Here is an 18,910-nt window from a genome sequence, read left to right on the forward strand (position 1 = left end):
GGGGGGGGGGGGTTGAACTCTGACCCGCCCCCTCCTGACTACGGCCTTGTACACACCTATATACAAGGGTGGATCTTATTTAACAGGATTATTCTTATTTGAGTCACATCTCACATATAATATGATTGAATTTATAAAACTTAATTTATACAAGAAAAAATGTCGAGACTAATAAAATATTATTTTATAGTTAAATTTCTTGACCACATAGATGAGCATTGACGTATAGAATACAGTGCTCAGACTGGCATCAGTGGCGTACACAGCTATTTTCAATGGCGGGGGGCTTAAATATAAAAAATTATATACATATTATACATTGATAAATCAAAATAATATGTTGTTTAACTAATATTTATTTTCATTATAAAACAATGTCTATTTTCCTGGGTTTTTGTCACAACTCATCAATGACTTCTTCAGGAGTTAAATTTATATCACGGTTTACCGACAACATGGTCAATCCATTTAATCTGTCCCGTGTAAATAGTTATTTTTCAGTTTAAAATATAATGTTAATTATAATATAATTGAGTATAATTTGGAATATCCCATATCTAATAATAATGATTATTAAATAATAACTTCGGTGACGACGGTCTTCTCGCCGTACATTTTTAATCGAAACTTGATTGTGACGGTAACACTGAAATTCCCTTAATTTAATTTTGTATTTATTTTTATTAGTATTATTAATTTTTTTTTTTAAATTGTCATCATTTTTACTATACATTTTTAGGTAATTATGTAAACTGAAAAAATACTAAAGGGGCGGGGGGTTGTGTCTTTATTTAATCCAAACAAAGTCGTCGTTAAGTCATCTTGAGACCGACTTTCCTACATTTTTTATTTTTTGTCCAAAATTTAAAGATAAAAATGTTTAATTAATAACTTTTTCATTATACCAATATAGGATAAAATCAACAATGTGTGTCAAGTACATTGAAAACGACAAATTCAAATAAGAATTGAAAGCACTCAAGAGGATTGATTATCACGCCACAAAGCATAAATCCGTCTCACCGAATATCGCATTCGACGAGAAATACAGGTAAGATATTATGTAATATAAAATTTAATTTTGTTATTAAATTATATAGGTTTTGTCACAGAGTACGACTCTAGAGTAAAATTTAGACTTAAAAAATCTTTCGGTCGCGGACTACCTACGGTCGCGACATTGACCCTTGGACGCGTTTTCACGGTCCTGAGCCCTGGCGGCGTTTTGCCGAGCCCTGGCCTCGACCAACTTGTTGGTAGCCGGTCTGCGAATGCGACAGCTCGATGCTCTAGGTTTCGGTTTCTTGCAGACCACTGGTGACGGTCGTGGCGGTGGTGTCGGCAGGGATGACGACCGTCTTCGTATGCAGCACGGTTCCGGTTCCTCCGTTTCCGGGCACAACTGTTCGAGCTCCGGTTCGATCTCGACGGCCACGTTGTAGAGTTTGTATCGGAAATTTTGTACCTCGCGCATGATGTTCCGCTCTAGCAGCGGATCGATCACGTGCTCTAGTTCCGGCGCGTTTGCCCAATACTTGCACAGCTCAATCATGATGTGGTCCAGGAGTTCGGCGCTGACGTCGCACCGGGCTAGGTTTAATGCCGCAAAAGAGCCTCTCATCTTGCGCCTCATTTCCACCCAGTCCGGTTCTTCGTCAGGGTCGGCTAGTGCTATCTCGGCAGCTTCGACTTCCGCCCTTTTCCTTTCCGCAGCGTTCGGTTTCTCGACACAGGTAGGTTGCACGTCCACTCGTTTTAGATCGATCCGGTCATTTGCCTCATTTAGGGCCCCATGTATTTCCATTATCTACAACAAAAATATGTAGTGAGTGTAAGTATAATATGTGTAGTAAAAACTACGAGTTGTGGAATATTCGGCATTTTTGTACGAAACATTTTTACCATATAAAATCATGTAATTATGCATTTTGTTTACTAGGAGAACCTGTGGCAACATAGGCCACATTGTGTGGGGTGATACGGTAGAGTTTTTTGTACAGTTTTAGTAAGTTTTTATGTTGGTATAATAGTAACACGTTTTGGTGTATGTGTGGCAAGGATGTGTTGCTAAAAAACTCGGGTGGTCATCCATCGAAGCTAGCAACGTCGGTCGGTACGTACACTCAGAACGTTTCCGTAGATTGACCGTACAACCGCTCCTCACCAAGCCACATCTATATTTTTTTTCTTTCAAGTTATCAGGAAAATATAAGCCACTAAACATAATACATTAATTCCGGCAGGCGTTGCAGATAATATTTGTATTTTCAGGTACTACAAAATAGGCGCCTCCTGGCCGCCCGGGTATACATAATCGAAATTTTAATCTTTCGTTACACTAGAGGTTTTAATTATTTGATATTTTTATTATTATGGATCAATAACATGGAATTTAAAAAAATGAAAGAAAACGTGTTTCGTTATTATAACTCACGACATTATTTTATAACAATTTTAAAATTTTAAATACGTATCAATAGTAAAATCAAATTAATGTTTGTTCACTAGTTTATTAATCCTGAATTTTAGTAAATACATTAGTACTTTAAATTGAAATAATTGTTATAATAGTTGGAACAAATAGGTTTAATGTTTTAATTAAATTGTGCTTTTCATAAGTATTCGGAATTTTAGTTCAATAAGACATTTTATGGTGTGAGTTGTTTTAGATTCTGAGCGGAGCGATGAATGTATTGATTTTACCATGATGTGTGTTTTTCTGTGTCTGTCATCACTTTTTGGGACATTAAAATGCTTTGAATTTCTTCAGCAGCCCCTTTTCTGGTAGGAAAATGAATCATATTGGTACTTTGGGGGGCCAAAAGTAAAAAAATCCGAATAGTTTTCAAAAGTGTCAGGAAAAACAAACAAGAGTTAAGGTTAAAGACTTAAACTTTTATGCAAAACTAGTTTTTGAAAAAATGATTTTGTGTTTTAGCGTAACTCAAAAAAAAAAACTGCAAATACATGAAATTTTCACCGAATGTTTTATTGAAATTTTCTTTACAAAATACAATGACTATTTTTCAACTATTTAAAAGCATAAAAAAATGTCGACTTTACCCACTAGTTTTTATAAAATTACAATCGATAAAAAAACTTAAAAATGTAATACAAGATTCCTTTTAAGTTAATCTACTTTTATGAAGAAAAAAAATGACTATTGATAAGCAAAAATTATATTTTACGAGGGTTTGAAGTTAAAAAAAAAAAATATAAACACAAGTTATTTTTTACAAACATTTTAAGTTCAAATTTGGACGCAATTATATATTAAAACCCAGAAAAATGATTTTAGTTGTTTTGTTGTATCTTAAAAATATTATTTTTAGGTAGCTTATTTTAGCACTAATGCCGAATAGTGAAAACAATAAATTACTTTAATCACAATATTACCGTAGTTTTTAATTAGTAATATTAAGACTGCTCTAGCCGGTTCGCTCAGAATCTCGTTTTTCGTATACAATGATTATTGAATTCAAATTTAACATATCCATTACAGTGACCCTCTAGACATCAAATGTACATTAGAGCGTTACCCACTTAAGTCGTCTTAGCGAAAATGTATGCTCGGACCTTAATATAATAATGGGCTGACCTTGGCGGCGTCTACTCGGTCGTCGACGTACATCAGGTCGGTGTCGCATTGTTCTGCCTGTTCCGCGTCATGTTGGTCTCGGTGCTTAAGTACTTCAGCCCACACGGCCAGCCGGATTTCCTCGTCGCCGGCCAGCCACTCGTCTCGGTGCTGCCAGTAGTCGGCCACATGGTTGCACCGGTAGTACAGCTGACACCACTCGTTGACCGCGGTCGGGAACCACGTCTCGTCGTAGTACCGGCCCAGCGTCCGGAACAAGCCTTCGCTTGTACACTTGGTCCACTTCCACTCTACCGAATCTTCAAACCGAGCACGCCGCTCGGGCGGACAGCTTTCTTCTTCCGATTCCCTCGGACATCTCTTCTTTTTCAGAGGCATCAGGAACGTACCCGCCCCATTTTCGTCACAATCACTTCCGTTCATGATTAGGATAATATTATACCTATATGATTATCGAATCAATGGCGTCCTATTTGTGCGTTCGTTCGATGATTTCGCGCCCTGTAACCGGCAATTTTATTCAATTTCGTTAGTTTTCGTTAATTAATCCATTCGTCAATTTTGTGTTTTGTTGTTTGCTCCGCCCTATGCGTCGCAGGACTGTTTAACTTCACGACGCGTGCGGTAGGTAGGTGAAACCTACCCGAGTAAACATTTCTCGCATAGCGACTATGTCTAGTTCTAGCTAGATACACTATTAATTACAATTTAATTGTACATAAATAATAATCTAATATATTAGTTGAGACCGACCAGAGCGACTAGTTGTCACAATGTTAATAACTCTGAAACTATATGGTATTCATGTGGTCATTATATTGATTAGCGTTACTACTTACCGACTAACGTTATTGCAAATTATCATTTATCACAAACCAACAACTATCATTTTTATCTCGGTTATAGGCCGATTGTGGTAGCACCTACCACACATTTCAAGACAAAAAAATAAGAGATTCACAAAATGACTGATCACACATCATTGTAAAATCAATTCATAATCGCTCTGCTTAGAATCTAAAACCTATCATGAAATATATTATTATACTTAGTGGTATAGGTATATACCAACAGACTGTCCTGATTCGTGATGGTTTTTTGCATACGATTATATGTTGTTGGATTCAAATTTAACTGATCTATGTGGCTAGTGTGCGGCTTCCTATAGGCGATGGGAAATAATCGGATAATATAATAAAATACTGTCGCGGCAGTCGTCGATATCGAGTCGACTAATGACCTCGGAAAGCACACTACTAGTGCGCAGCGCGTCTTCCGTATTTTTCTGTAATTTGTGGTCAATCGTATTCATTTTTGTGTATTAATATACTTAACTTCTTAATACAGTCCACACAAAAAGTAAACGAATTCGATATTTGAATTACTCGCTTATCACGTCCCAACAAAAAGAACCACTCGAAACTGATACTGCATGTATAGCTGATTAATATCAACTTGTCCTCTGTTTTTTACCTATTAATTTTACAAAGATATTTTTCCTTTGGATAGGTACCTGCTTTTTCCCTCTTTGTTGCAAGGGCGCATATAAACCAGAAGGGGGAGGGGGCAATATTAAAAATCTCTGATTACACAGCACATACTATCTATCATTTTGTTCTTACTAGTTATAAAACAATTTATATTAACTAAAATAGAGAAGGAGCCATAGTCCGTCCCTCTGCACTCCACTACAGGTGCCCACAAGTAATTGTAATAATAATAATAATAATAATAATAATATTATAATTATTAATTACCACTATTATTATACTACTATACTACTAGAGTGAGGAAACTAAAAAAAATCGTATAAAAGTTGCCTTTGTTTAACACAGCTGTTTTGTTGATTATTTATTGTAATTTGTTACCGTTAACACTATAAATTCAAACAAAATGTTAATAGTATAATGTATATAACGTATACATGTAGCTACACCTAGTGTTGTGTTTTTCATATTATATTTTACTTAAATAGGGACAAATATTTTTATATAATTTTGGCTGAACAAATGTGGCATGTCCCAAAAATATAAATTCTTATTATAAATTGGTACTGGGTCATTTGATAATAATGTTTCTGCACTATATTCTGTTATCGTCATACCTATTTATGTTAATTTAACAGTGAGATTTTGAGAGTTTAAAATACCTCTTAAAGAAATAATTTAAGGCTGATTGTTTTATACATTTTATGATTATTAATAATTATAAAAGATATTGCATAACATTATCATTTAGTACCAACAACAATAATAATAATAATAATATAAATTGTTTATTTATTTATTTCAGCCAAGGTAGATAATATAAAGTGTTGACAAATTCAAGCATTATCCAGATAGGTATCTAATATCTATAAAATAAAAGAACAATGTATGTATATATAAAACGTTTAGTTTTACTTAAACAAAAAAAAATAAATAAATAGTAAAATAATATAGAATTATACTAGAAGTAAAAAGGCATACTGGTAAATTTAAAGTTATAGTTAGGTACCTAATATTAGAAATTTATATTAAGTAAATAGATTAATATCTTGTAAATAGTAACCTAATAATACGATATTTTTAACAATCTGTAGACTGTAGTAAATTAATATTTATACGCCTAATATAAATATTATACAATAACTAAAATGGAGCGATAGTTTTAATAAAATATTATAAAATTATGATAATTTTAAAATTAAAAAAATTTATAATTTGTACAAATTATTACAATTATTTTGGTTGGATTTGCCTTTTACACTGATTCGATTTGTAATTAGTACTAATTACTAATCATATTTTTCTCCCTGTTCATCCAAAAACACTTTTTGCAATTTACACATTACTGATAATCTCCGATGTTTAGGAACTTCTTGTAAATAAGGCAAAAGGCTCATTAAGTAATGAAAATTTTCATCTTCCTCAGGATCTTCATTGTTTTGAATATTTGATGTAATAGTATTAGAATGATGCTGCTCAAGGCTCTCAGAGGTTTGGAAATCGATGTCCACATCATTTTTAAATTCATCCTTATTTGATGGTTTTTGATGGTAAATCTCATGAAAACTGTCAGATGATTTGTTAGATTTGTTTAAATCAACATTTTTTATACTGTCACTAAAATATATTTCAGTCGGTGTAGAAATGTTATCATGTTTTTCTAGCTTTTGAGGTTTAGTAGTTTTCTGAATATTTAATTTGCATACCGTTGTACTAACATTTTTCATGTCTTTTAAAAAAGACATCAAATCATAATATTTCCATTGTGGTTTAAAATAATCAGAGTTAGATTCTAATGAATGATATGATTTGTAAATTTTTGTATACGTATCTTGCATGTTTCTCCATTTGCGCTTAATAATTTCACCTAAGTATAAATTAAAAATAATTTTGTATTAATTAATAATAAAATAAAAATATACAGCGTAATTCAAACGTTGAGTAAAAAAAATTATTCAACTTGTGTTTTTCAGGATTTTAAACTTATTATACTTCGTTATAAAATGTAAAATGCATTTTATTCCCCAATCGGAGAATGTATTTGTTTTACAATGATAATGTGTATTTTTTGTTTGAATACATATCTTATCGTACTAGACAAAAATATGTTTCCATGTTTAATATCATAGTTGGTTTTTGTTTAATAATAAATGAGATCTAGTTTCGTGGTCCAAAGTTTAAAATTCCCAATACTTCCTACTATTCAAATTAAAATGTATAAATTAATCGAAAAATGAGACGCTAGTTTTGGGATAAATCAATTTAGTTTTGTTGTTGTATTTCAAAAATGATAATCTATGTATAGACTTAAACTGTTCAACTTGCAATATTTATTCTAGCAATATCTAAGCAATATATATGTTACAGTAAAATATGTTAAATTTATATTAACGTTATTAACTAGCAATTAACGTCAATAGATAATAATGAATATTGTACAAGGTGTATAACGTTAATAACTAAGGATTTCGTTAATTCTAAACAATATTAATTAATCATGTTATTTGTATTTAAATTGTTAAATTATTATTTATTTTCACATGACTATGCGAAATTGGACATTTCAAATGCATATATTCCTAACTACTCGACAGGTGCTTTTATTGGTTTTACACTTCATCTCACAGTGTTCTGCTGCTTCTCAAAGTGTTATCTATTTTTCTTTAGGTAATTCAAACAGGGTTTAGAGATCAAGCGAAATTTCTTTGCATATAGCACAAGTTGAGATCTCGTACACTTGTGTTCAAGAAAACAATTTCGGTACCCAATCCAAGCATAAATACATTAATATGTATAAAAAAAATTAAATATTCAAAAAATTATGGTCGATCTCTTCCACGCATTTACTCGATAAAGCTCTAAGTAACACGAATTTCTTAAGATGGTCTTGATAATTTAAAATGAAGCGGAATCCATTAATATTTTGTGATTGCATATAAATTAAATCAATTTGAGCACTTGCATTGAAAGTGCATAGGGTTTGATGACTTTTTTGGCAATGTGTGCATTGATTCAAATATGCCATAATAGTTTCTCAACTTCGTTCGTGATATTGCAATATTTTTAAGACTGACAAAAATATAATCTTTAATAGTTATTATAGTTACAATAACTACACTAGTAAGTCCCACTAAGCTTATTTATACTTTATTCATATATTAGAGAATATCTTAGACCTAAGTTGTATCTACTGCGGCTGTAATTCTGCTTAGTATCTGATATCATAAATTGTCTCCGTCTCACAAGAGCGTAACATATCAAATTGTACGTTCAGCAGAACACGTTTAGCTCAGTTAGCTTAAAAATTAGAGTGAATTGACCTCTTATTAAAATTAAAGGTAAGATTATTACGGAAGGCTTCTAGTGGGCTTTTTATTATAGTTTAATTTTAAAGAGAGTTATGAGTATTTTAAGTTGTAGAAACAATTTACAATTTTGATATGTTACGCTTTTGTAAGGCGGAGACAACACATGCGTCCTCATAATATAACATTACATATTATCAACATTTTCCATTGTATGTAGAAATTATCGATAATTAAACCCAAAAAATAATAAACTGCCATCATTTACAGTAACATACATAATATAGCTCTTTTTTTCTATTATTCATGGATAATTAAAAAAGTTGATATATTTTATTTTGTCTATAAACTCAATAATTTAATTTAAGGTTTATTATAATTTGAATTTATAGCAATTTAAAAATATTGAAAATACAAATGTTAATGTATACATTTACAATGGATATTTGAAGCTCAAATTTTGACTAAATTGAATATTTAAAAAATCTTTAAATTTATATAAGTACATATTATTATACATGCTAAACAATAAACATAAGTATACACATAATCTTTACTAATAAATAAACGATAAAGTAACTCTGTCCGTCTGTTAGGCTTTCGTGCTTAAATTTCTGAATAGATTTTGATGGTATTTGGTTAATTAAAAAGGTTACATGTACAAATTACTCACTCGGGAGGCAATATTATAAAAGCTAGACGCTTAAAGTAGTAGGTGTTTATTTAGAAAAACCTATTTTTTCCACTGGCAACTCTACCTAACGAGTATAAATCAAGCAAAATTAATGTGCTTATCACAGTTACGTTTTACCGAAGGATGATAAAACAAAAAACGTAGCTAACAAAAATGTGTTAAAATATAAGATATTTGCAATTAATAACAGCGATAAAATCCTATTAAACCACTAAAATTTGTTTTATTTTTTTATATATATTTATATTATATTTATATATATTTTTTGTTTTAGATTTTTAAATTAGGTTAGTATGAAAAGCGAAAATAAAAAAAAATAAAACCATAAGACAAAAAAAATTTAATTAAAAATGTAGATACATTGAACAGATATGATACAATTTATTTTAATAATGTACTCTGACGAAGTCGGGTATTATATATTTATATTGCCATTAAAAGGGGACGCTAGGACATTTGTTGTCTTCTTTTTACAAGTGTTATAGCACATTTTAAGCTCAGCAGATCACATTTTGCTTAGTAAGTTTAAGAACTAGAGTAAATTGACCTCTTATAAAATTTAAAAGTAAAATTATTATCTGGCATTGTAAGGGGTTTTTATTGTATTTTAATTTTAAAGCGAGTTATGAGAGTTTTACAGTACTCATAAATCGTTTTAAAATTAAAATATAACATTTTGAAAACACTTTTGAACATAGGATCTTATAAATATTTACTGTATATTTTTACCACACAAAAATCATTAGAATTCAAGGAAAAACGTGAAAATAGTGGGAGAGATCTACGTAATGATGATATTTTCGATTTTTGGAAACTTAAATTCAGGAAAAAGACATAAGATATACCTATAAAAACGGTTTAAGTTAGAAAAAAGGGGACGAAAGTTAAAGATTCCCAGTGCTTTTGTATTTTAAAGTATAAATGTAATAAAATAGCTTTTAATACTCACTTGGAGATTGCATTTTTGTAGCTATTTCATTCCACAGTTTCTTTCGAATAATTACATTTTTATAATGTTTACATTTTTTATTCCATAATTCTTCACGTTCCTGAACTAAACTTATTAATAGTTTACAATCAAACATTTTTAACAAAAATAATGAAAAAAAGTACAAACTGGAATAGACGACATATGATCAATGCCGTGTCTAGATGATTACTAACTTACTAACCCAACTATGTGTAGTAATTAATAGGTATTAAATTTAGGTTTTTGATCAAAATTCTTCTGTGTCATTATAACACATTTTAAGTCGAGAATATCTCAGCATTATTATGGTAACGATCGTTTAATTGATTTCGTATGAAATACGCGACACAAATAAATTAATGACAAAACTGGTAAGCCAAAACTAAAAACATATTATATTCATTTATAAACATAATATAATCTAGGTATAGACTATATAGTATATACTAATATATAAAGAAGAAAAAAGAGTTCGTTTGTTTGTAATCTCTGGAACTACTTATAAATGTACCACCCACTCATTATTGTTGCTCCGTCTTACCAACACAAGATAAACCAAATTCTTGTTTACTAATTTCAATAGTGTGCTGATAGTTTATATATTAGAGTGAATTAACTTATTGTCAAACTTTTAGGTTTGTTTTTTTATCTGTGCATAAGCGTTGGCGAATTTTTGACATTTTTATTTATGAGCAAAAGATGAGTATAAATAGTCGACTTTCGATAATTCAAACTTTCAATTATTCGAAATTGTTGGTAATTTAAAGTAATTGATTGTGCCCTTAAAAATGTCGCAGTAATTCGAATAAAAACAATATATTTAATAACACTCGGTAATTCGTAGAAACATTTCATGGAAAACTAGCCGTCAACATACGACTATTCGAAGTTCAACTCTTCGCAATTCAAAGTATATTCACCAAAGTCCAAAAGGTATTTCTTATAATTTTATGGTTGGTAATTTACCTCATAATTGTGTTTTATTTTAGATTATTATTTCCGATAACTATCGTATTATTATCGTAGGTGACAAATTTTTTCTTACTTCAGTAATTCGAATAATTTTTTGCCCTCTTGATATTACGAACCACTTAGCTAATCAAACACCTGGTAATTCGACATTTTTTATAAGTCCCACCAAATTCGAATTATTAAAAGTCGACTGTATGTGAAATATCACTGATTAAAAATGCTCATATCTCGCTTGAAAATAAAAATATCAAAAAAACGTTCTTACCTCAAATTTAGGCAATAGGTTAATTCACTTTAATATCGAAACTAACAGCACACTATTGAAACTAGTAAACGAAAAGTGTTTATGTCGTACGTGTGTAAGACGGAGACAACAAACGCATGGGGAGCGTCTTCGTAGAGGGATTTGATACCGCGATTTTCTGACTTTGTCTACCACAAGCGTGACATGGAGTTTGAGATGAGTTATTTGCCAAACCTACCGATTAATATAGTAAATGCGATAAGGATTGTGAAAACAAATTTGAATTTGTCGTCAAGTCCATTTGAAATAGATCAACATTATCGCATTTTTGATTTTAACTTCTTCAAAAATTGAAATATGACAATTTTTAACTACTTTTTTTTTAATATTTAACGTTTTTAAGAATTTGGAGAATTTGGAGAATATGAAAATTGTTTGGTTTATAGGTTGTCATTGGCCAAGTTGGTGTCTGCGCTCGGGTAAGTATAGTAATATCAACAAATTTCGAAATGCCGTGTATTTATGATTTGTTTAGGGCCGAGTAACTCCTTCCCGATGTTATTTATGCAGCACGCGCTGCCATTTTAGCCAATAAGTGGTCATTGAACTGTATTCAAGTTCCAGCCACGTTAAAGCTCGTATGCTCGCCGCCAGTATCGTGTGCGTCGCAACTGATATCGCGTATGCCGCCGGCTGTACTCCGACTTAACCGCGTGGCGCGTGTTGTGCAGTCTGCCCGCAATGTGTGTACGAAATCCGGAAATCCGGGATTCAAGTCCAGTCGCGAAAGTACCATGTCCATTGCGTCGGCGTTATGTGTTACACGGCTAACCTTATCGTCGATTACACCAATGGTTGTACCCCACCAAGAAGTATTTCGACTCGTTCTGCGTCGGTGGGAAAGAGGGTAGGCCCGCGACCTATGTACAAATTGCGGCTAATAATTGTCCACCGAAAGGTAATAAGTGAATTCTGTCAATATTGGAATTATTATCCAACAATCATTTGAAAATGATACGTTGTCGCGTCCTTTTGTGTCACCTGTAAACACCATGCTCCCTGAAACGATGGGTCCAACTCACCGATCCAACCCACCAGTTAATTATGTACTAGAAAAAAAACTTAGTGCACATCATGACTGCTGAGAGTTGAGATGCCGGGGAATCCTCATATTTGTATAATTATATAGTTTAATACTATTTTCATTTTGAACATTGTATTATTACCTTGTATGTCCATACATTTATTTGTTACATGAACTTTATTTACGTTCATTTGTTTATTTTAATTATAAGCTATAGGTAAAAGTGTAGGTAATACTATGCACTTGCATGTATTATTGTAGGTGTTATTTTTTGTCGAGTATTTTGTTAACGATGTATAAAATTATAAAAAAAAAATGTACACCATAGGGATTACATATGTGCAACCAGCAGCTGAACATCCATCCACTTCGGACTTTCGCTGCTTCATCCTTTCTACGTCGTGCGTCCTATTCTCCGTCACTGCATGTTGCCACTTGCACGCAGAATGTTCACGTGGTGGCTAACCCACAGGGCCATATTTAAGGGGGGGAAATGCGGACAGTTGCCCCGGTCGGTCAAATATCGATCTATTTAGGGGCAGCCAGGTACCGCTGTAACCCGGTATAGTATTGTAACAATAAATATTTTTTTTTTTTGAAAGAATTTGTACTATGACACGACCCTTGTGAATTTAGTAGTGCAACGATAACGGATAAGTGCTAGCATAGAATATAATTAATATTATTTTAACATAACCACGGTTGTAGATAGACAACTATGACTTAAAAACGCGTTAAAAAAAATCAAAAAAGTGGATCTATTTTTTCATGGCGTAAAATTATGGTTGACCCAGGGCGCAAAAATTGTAAATACTGCGCTGCTACCCTCTCATCTGCCGTCCGGCGCAAGGTTGTTGGCTATTTTATTATTCCTGCCGTAGGCTGCGCCGCCGGTGTCCAATTGTCTTTTCTTGGCGGTCGAACTAGACACACGGTACGTCGGTTAGGTGCTGCGTGCTGTTAACGAGATCATTGTGCCTTTCCGACGACGCGTGTGTGTCAACGTTAAGTCGTCGTTCCATCCCGGCCGCACCTCGCGCCTGGCATAACGCGAGTGTATAGCCTTTGGACTTGAACGCTGTCGTCGTTTCCAGCGAAGACCAAATAAAAATCGTTCACGGCTAGCGTTTGTCTTCGTGAGAACTACGACTTCGTTCCTGATCCCGCAGCTGCCTCCAGTCTTCTCTCAGCTCATCCTTCGTATTATTTGCTGTCAGTGGTTACTGCAGCAATTATTATTATTTGATAATTGTTGATTGCTATTACTTTATTACTATATATAACCTTGGGCGCCTTATTTGCTAGGCATATTATATGTGAATTACATATATACATATTTTGTGTGCATTTTGCATTATTTTAGTCACATAAAGTCATAATAACGTAAATCCTTATAATTACCTACTAATTATTATTAATGTTTTTGAATAAATTAAGTTTGTACAGCAATGTGAAAATGTAAGACTAAACACTTACATTTAAACACAATTTATGTTCAAACGATAAGTGGGTGTACCTATAGGGCAAAAACACTCAACCACGTAGATATAAAGTGAATTAAATCGTTAGATCTTGCAAAATTGTGGAGTAGAGTAGTGTCAATAAATACTATAGTTCCCTACTTCTAAGCACTACCACAAACCCCTCGTTGGTCGAGTTAGGAATCACTGAAGTAGAGCACGGAAAATCAGAAACAAAGATTAAAAAGAGATTAATTTTTACATTTTTATGTCTGTTTCAAAAGTTTCTGTATAGTGTAAAAAGATATTTTTTTTATAATTTCTAATAACTATTGATGGGTAACTTTTTTCGTATCTATAGTTTATTTATATGTATTATTATTGAAATTTGAAATTATAAAGACACATAGACATATTATAATACATATATATATAAATATTGATCAAGATATCATAAAAAATACACATATAAGTATATGTATAATAGTATAACACATTTATATATAATAATAGAATATGTAAATTTGTGAATTCAATTATATTAATATCTACTTTATGTAACATATAATAAATACGAGTTGTATAATAGTAAAGTTTTTAAAATTATCAATACTAAATAAAATGTACAGGTTCCACTTTGCAGTTTCTACCGTCATTTCGGACAATACGATATCACTGATATAATAGTACATTGCATTGTCGCCTGCTGGCTCCTATACATATAAACTCCTGGGTCGATGTGGTACGGAGTCAAAACGAAAAAAAATCAGTAATGTACTTTGTCTGTAAGATTAATACACTGATGGGAAAAAAAACCAGTACCAACAGGTTTTGTCATTTTATTATCCTTATTTTCTACGGTCGGTGGTGTCGTCAATAAATTATCCCTCGGTCGGTTAGGTATAAATAATGTATATATAATATATATATATATATATATGCATGTATATAGGTACCTATAGGTATATATAAATAAAATATAGTATGTGCATTATTCGTATATTTTAAATTAAATACCTTTATGTGTAATCCTATTTTTTTCCCACGCTTGACCATATTCTTCTCATATTATTTTCCAACAATATAAAACCACATTTTGAAACTGCATGGAAGGATAATATTTAGGTACCAAGTAACATATTATATAAAATAAACTTGAATATTACTTAAATATTATTAAAATACAATAGTTATCACATATTATATCAAACATAAAAAAACATTTCATATTACCACAAACAATTTATATTAGGTGTATTTAACTAATAAAAAATATTATAGAAGTACCTTGAAAAAAATGTAAATTTCTTAATCAGAAAATTACCTACTATATTAAATAATTTACTACTCGTATGATAAGTTAGAAAATTAAATTTTCAAAAACAATATTTATGTTCAATAGGAAAACATTTATCCGAAATTTACTCAAAGATATTTAAATAGGTAGTTTATTCGAATGGGATTCGTTACTTTGATAGAGAAGTTTGTTTTTCTGAAAACCAATTTTTTCATTTATTCGATATATTTTCGCAAAAACTATATTACAGGTACCATCCGTGATAATTTATTTAGGCTCACAAGTCACAAACTTATTCTCAAAACTGTGGAAGTATAGCGATGCCACTCTTCGGGTTGATTAACTGGTGTTTTAAAAAATTAAACCTGATCGTCACAACGATCTAGAGAAGATTCACACTGCCCACGACAGTAAAGTGCCTCTCAAGAATCAAGGTCGTAACGTGTAGGTAGTTGTGGCGTTAGATACGTGCCGTAAATTTTAAATCACCGTTGATGCGGATGGAAGAGGGGTGTCCGAGCGGTACAAGCCACCCTCCCTAACTAAAGAATGTACAGACCTACAGCAGTGCTGGTGGTCCCTCTCAGACGATTGTTATCTGGCATATGTACCCATCCCGAAACACCATTACAACTAGTATTGTAATGGGACAAGTCTCAATACTCGACAAAAAAAAAGTGGAGACAGTTGAATATATTATTATTTTGGTGATGTATAGTTACATAACAATGCCCATGTATTAATTATTACTGGTGTTTTTAAAATTTAACCGGGTTTAAAAAATCTATAGGGATAACGTAAACAAAACAGATTAAAATCGATTAAAACCTCAAACATATATAATCATTATAACATCAATACATTCACTGCTCCACTCAAAATCTAATACATTATTATTACATTATTATTTTAATATTTTATTATATATTAACTAATCTAATTCAGACATACCTACATTCATTTATATATACATAAATAATCGTGTGATACTTAATAAAAACCATTTAATAATTATTAAAAAAAAAATAGTTTTGTATTACTGTAGTACCCACTGTGACTTTAATGTTTCTAAACGTCGTAGCGGTGCGTCGTTTATATGTGCGATTCAAGCTACAATGCTAACAGCGCTCATAAATGTTTGCTAAACATTGTGTACCCGTTATCATATTGTAACAATATTCTATGTTTACATATCAACATCCTATAAACATAAAATATAACAATAACTCAATCTTGGAAACATGTTTCTATAAAATTGCAAGGATAATTATACAAAGTTGTGGCAAAAGTCCAACAAAATAAACAATTGCTTTACCTATTAAGTATGTGGTTACCTATAATTTTAGTTTAATAAAAAATGGAACAATTAATTAAATTTGAACTATAACACCAGATTTAATTATGAAGTATAAATTAAATTTGTACAACAAACACTGCGTTATTAATAATAAAATACGTTAAAACCACTATAATTTAGAATACAATTTATTTGATTGGTAATTAAAAATATTTTTTTTTATGATGAATTTGAAAATAAAACTTAAATTTTGAATAGAAAATTGTTAAATAATATAAATGCATTTATTTCTTTCTCAAACATTACAATCAAAGATGTTGATACATTATTAAATATAAACTGATTATTGGTTATTGGTTATTGGCCAACATAATTTTGTGCACTGCCCAATGTCAATTAATAAAATTGCCAATTGGTGAGTATTCAACAGGTATATTATTTTTTAAAATGTAACATTTTATTGTGATTACCTATTTGATCAAAAATGTATGGGTCTATTTATCCACTATCGGACCGTACCAGACGCAAACTATTAATTACAGTCTATAATATATAAGTTTTAAATTTTGTTTATAAGGTATTTTATTATTTTTCAATTATATTTACATATTTTTTTGTGATATTAGACTAATAAGTGGAAGGTTAGCTTATGTACTTCCACATATCCGATATTACAGTTGTTAATTAATAACATGTTAATACCCATTGTTAATGAATTTAAAAGTTCCTATTTTAGGTGATGTGTGAAAAATATTTGTCTTTTTATTTATTTCACAAGTCTTAAAATAAAAATTATTTAAAAAATGTATTCAAAAAATTAAAATATTTTCTTAAATTCTATATACATTGTATACCTATATAATATATTAAGTTATGTACGAAAAAGTTTTTCCTACATCAAATACTATGTTGATTAAGAAAAAATCGTTTGACAAAATTTAAATTGGACCACTGTAGTAGTTACTTGAAATTTTTTTATTTTTTAGAAGTTTTCAGTAAGTTAGTAGACAATGGGGTGATTTATCTTAAGGAGCATTTGAAATATTTTAGAATTTGAAACGATTTTAGCTTATTCATCCTAACGTTCATCTAGGGACTACAGTACTATACAGCCATTCCATACATAATAAATTTCCAATACTCCAAATTGTCTTAGCTTAAAATAAAATATTCAAATTAAAAAAAATATTTTTTTCATCCAACTTTCTCTCAGGCAAAATACAGAATGTATATTATTTGTTCCAGATTTGTTTCTTTAAAATGATTAATTATATTACAAGAAAATTATATACAAAATACCATTTTACTTTTAAAATAACATTTAGAGGCTTGGTAAGGTTATATACTTAAAGGAGCACACACCACAAATAAATAAATTCTTTAAATTTTTTTTAAATGTTAAATTATTGTAGTTATGGTTATATGAAATGATTTTGTGAAGATACGATGTAACAAAAAATATTACTTTAAGAGATATTAAAGGAGCACACAACACAAAAAATAAGTTTTTTTATTTGAAAGAATGTTCAATTCTAAGGATAATGGTATAGGTTTTACGTTTCTACTCACATTATTGAATAAGTTACGAGCAATTGAAAAAAGACGTGTGACGTCACTGGGCCGGAGTCATCGTAATTGCCTATCTTATACGTGTAAAAGTTCCTCGCTTCACACAACGATTTATTAACCTAAACACTTTATTTTTGCAATTTAATTTGCATGAAAATATGTGGTTTTATGTGTTTAAGACGATGCAAGCAACAGAATTGCAATACGATGTTTAATTTTTTAAATATTAAAAATCTTAAAAGAGTCATTTTGGTTAAACCGCACGTCATGGCGAGTGGAGCGTGGCATTCGAAAAACCGGTCCGCCGTTTAACCAAAATGTCTGTTTTAAGATTTTTAATACTTAAAAAACTAAACGTCATATTGAAATTCTGATTCTTGCATCATCTTAAGCACAAATAACCACACATTTATACGTCAATTAAATTTTAAAAAGAAAATGTTTAGGTTGATAAATCGTTGAGTGAAGCAAGGAACTTTTACACGTATAAGATAGGCAATTACGATGACTCCGGCCCAGTGACGTCACGCGGCTATTCTAAATCTCTTAAATATTTTATTAATTTTTTCTCAAACGTCATTTATTGAGTTCGCCGTTCTGCAATAAACTATAACAGCTATATAAAAGAAATTTTAAGCCGAAAAGAGAAACTCGAACAGTCGAAACATAATTCAAAACCTGTCAATTTTGTTCAACTATTGTGTTTAATATTTTATGGTGTCTCTTTGAAATTCGGTAGGTACGTGCTCTTACAAAAGGACAATAAATGACCCTTGGATTCTACACGTAGCTAGGCAGTTAGGTATTCGACAGGATACGGTGTTCACTGTTCACACAGCTTCACTGAGTAAATAGAATAAGGGTTGAATTCCGAAGAGATTCGATACGGAGGATTATAAAGGAAATAAAATACTCCATATGGGTACAAGGTGA

General features: G+C 31.1%; 2 protein-coding genes across 2 annotated transcripts; both read right to left on the minus strand.

Moving 5' to 3' along the window:
• Positions 1 to 1,162: 1,162 nt before the first annotated feature.
• Positions 1,163 to 4,021, minus strand: LOC111038083. Its single transcript, XM_022321020.1, has 2 exons — positions 3,599 to 4,021; positions 1,163 to 1,807 (listed from the first exon to the last, which is right to left on the minus strand). The coding sequence occupies exons 1-2, from the start codon at positions 4,019 to 4,021 to the stop codon at positions 1,163 to 1,165; spliced, it is 1,068 nt and encodes a 355-aa protein (XP_022176712.1).
• A 2,353-nt stretch (positions 4,022 to 6,374) lies between these two features.
• Positions 6,375 to 10,169, minus strand: LOC111038084. The gene is made up of 2 exons (XM_022321021.1): positions 10,034 to 10,169; positions 6,375 to 6,952 (listed from the first exon to the last, which is right to left on the minus strand). The coding sequence occupies exons 1-2, from the start codon at positions 10,167 to 10,169 to the stop codon at positions 6,375 to 6,377; spliced, it is 714 nt and encodes a 237-aa protein (XP_022176713.1).
• Between the last annotated feature and the right edge of the window lie 8,741 nt (positions 10,170 to 18,910).

Source organism: Myzus persicae, unplaced genomic scaffold (assembly GCF_001856785.1).
Source record: "Myzus persicae strain clone G006 unplaced genomic scaffold, MPER_G0061.0, whole genome shotgun sequence".
NCBI lineage: Eukaryota > Metazoa > Arthropoda > Insecta > Hemiptera > Aphididae > Myzus > Myzus persicae.

Coding starts and splice junctions, on each gene's coding strand:
- LOC111038083 (XM_022321020.1), bottom strand. CDS start 4,021: ATGAACGGAAGTGATTGTGACGAAAATGGGGCGGGTACGTTCCTGATG. Junction 1,808..3,598: donor ACCGAGTAGACGCCGCCAAG/GTCAGCCCATTA, acceptor TTTTTGTTGTAG/ATAATGGAAATACATGGGGC.
- LOC111038084 (XM_022321021.1), bottom strand. CDS start 10,169: ATGTTTGATTGTAAACTATTAATAAGTTTAGTTCAGGAACGTGAAGAA. Junction 6,953..10,033: donor TACAAAAATGCAATCTCCAA/GTGAGTATTAAA, acceptor ATTTATACTTAG/GTGAAATTATTAAGCGCAAA.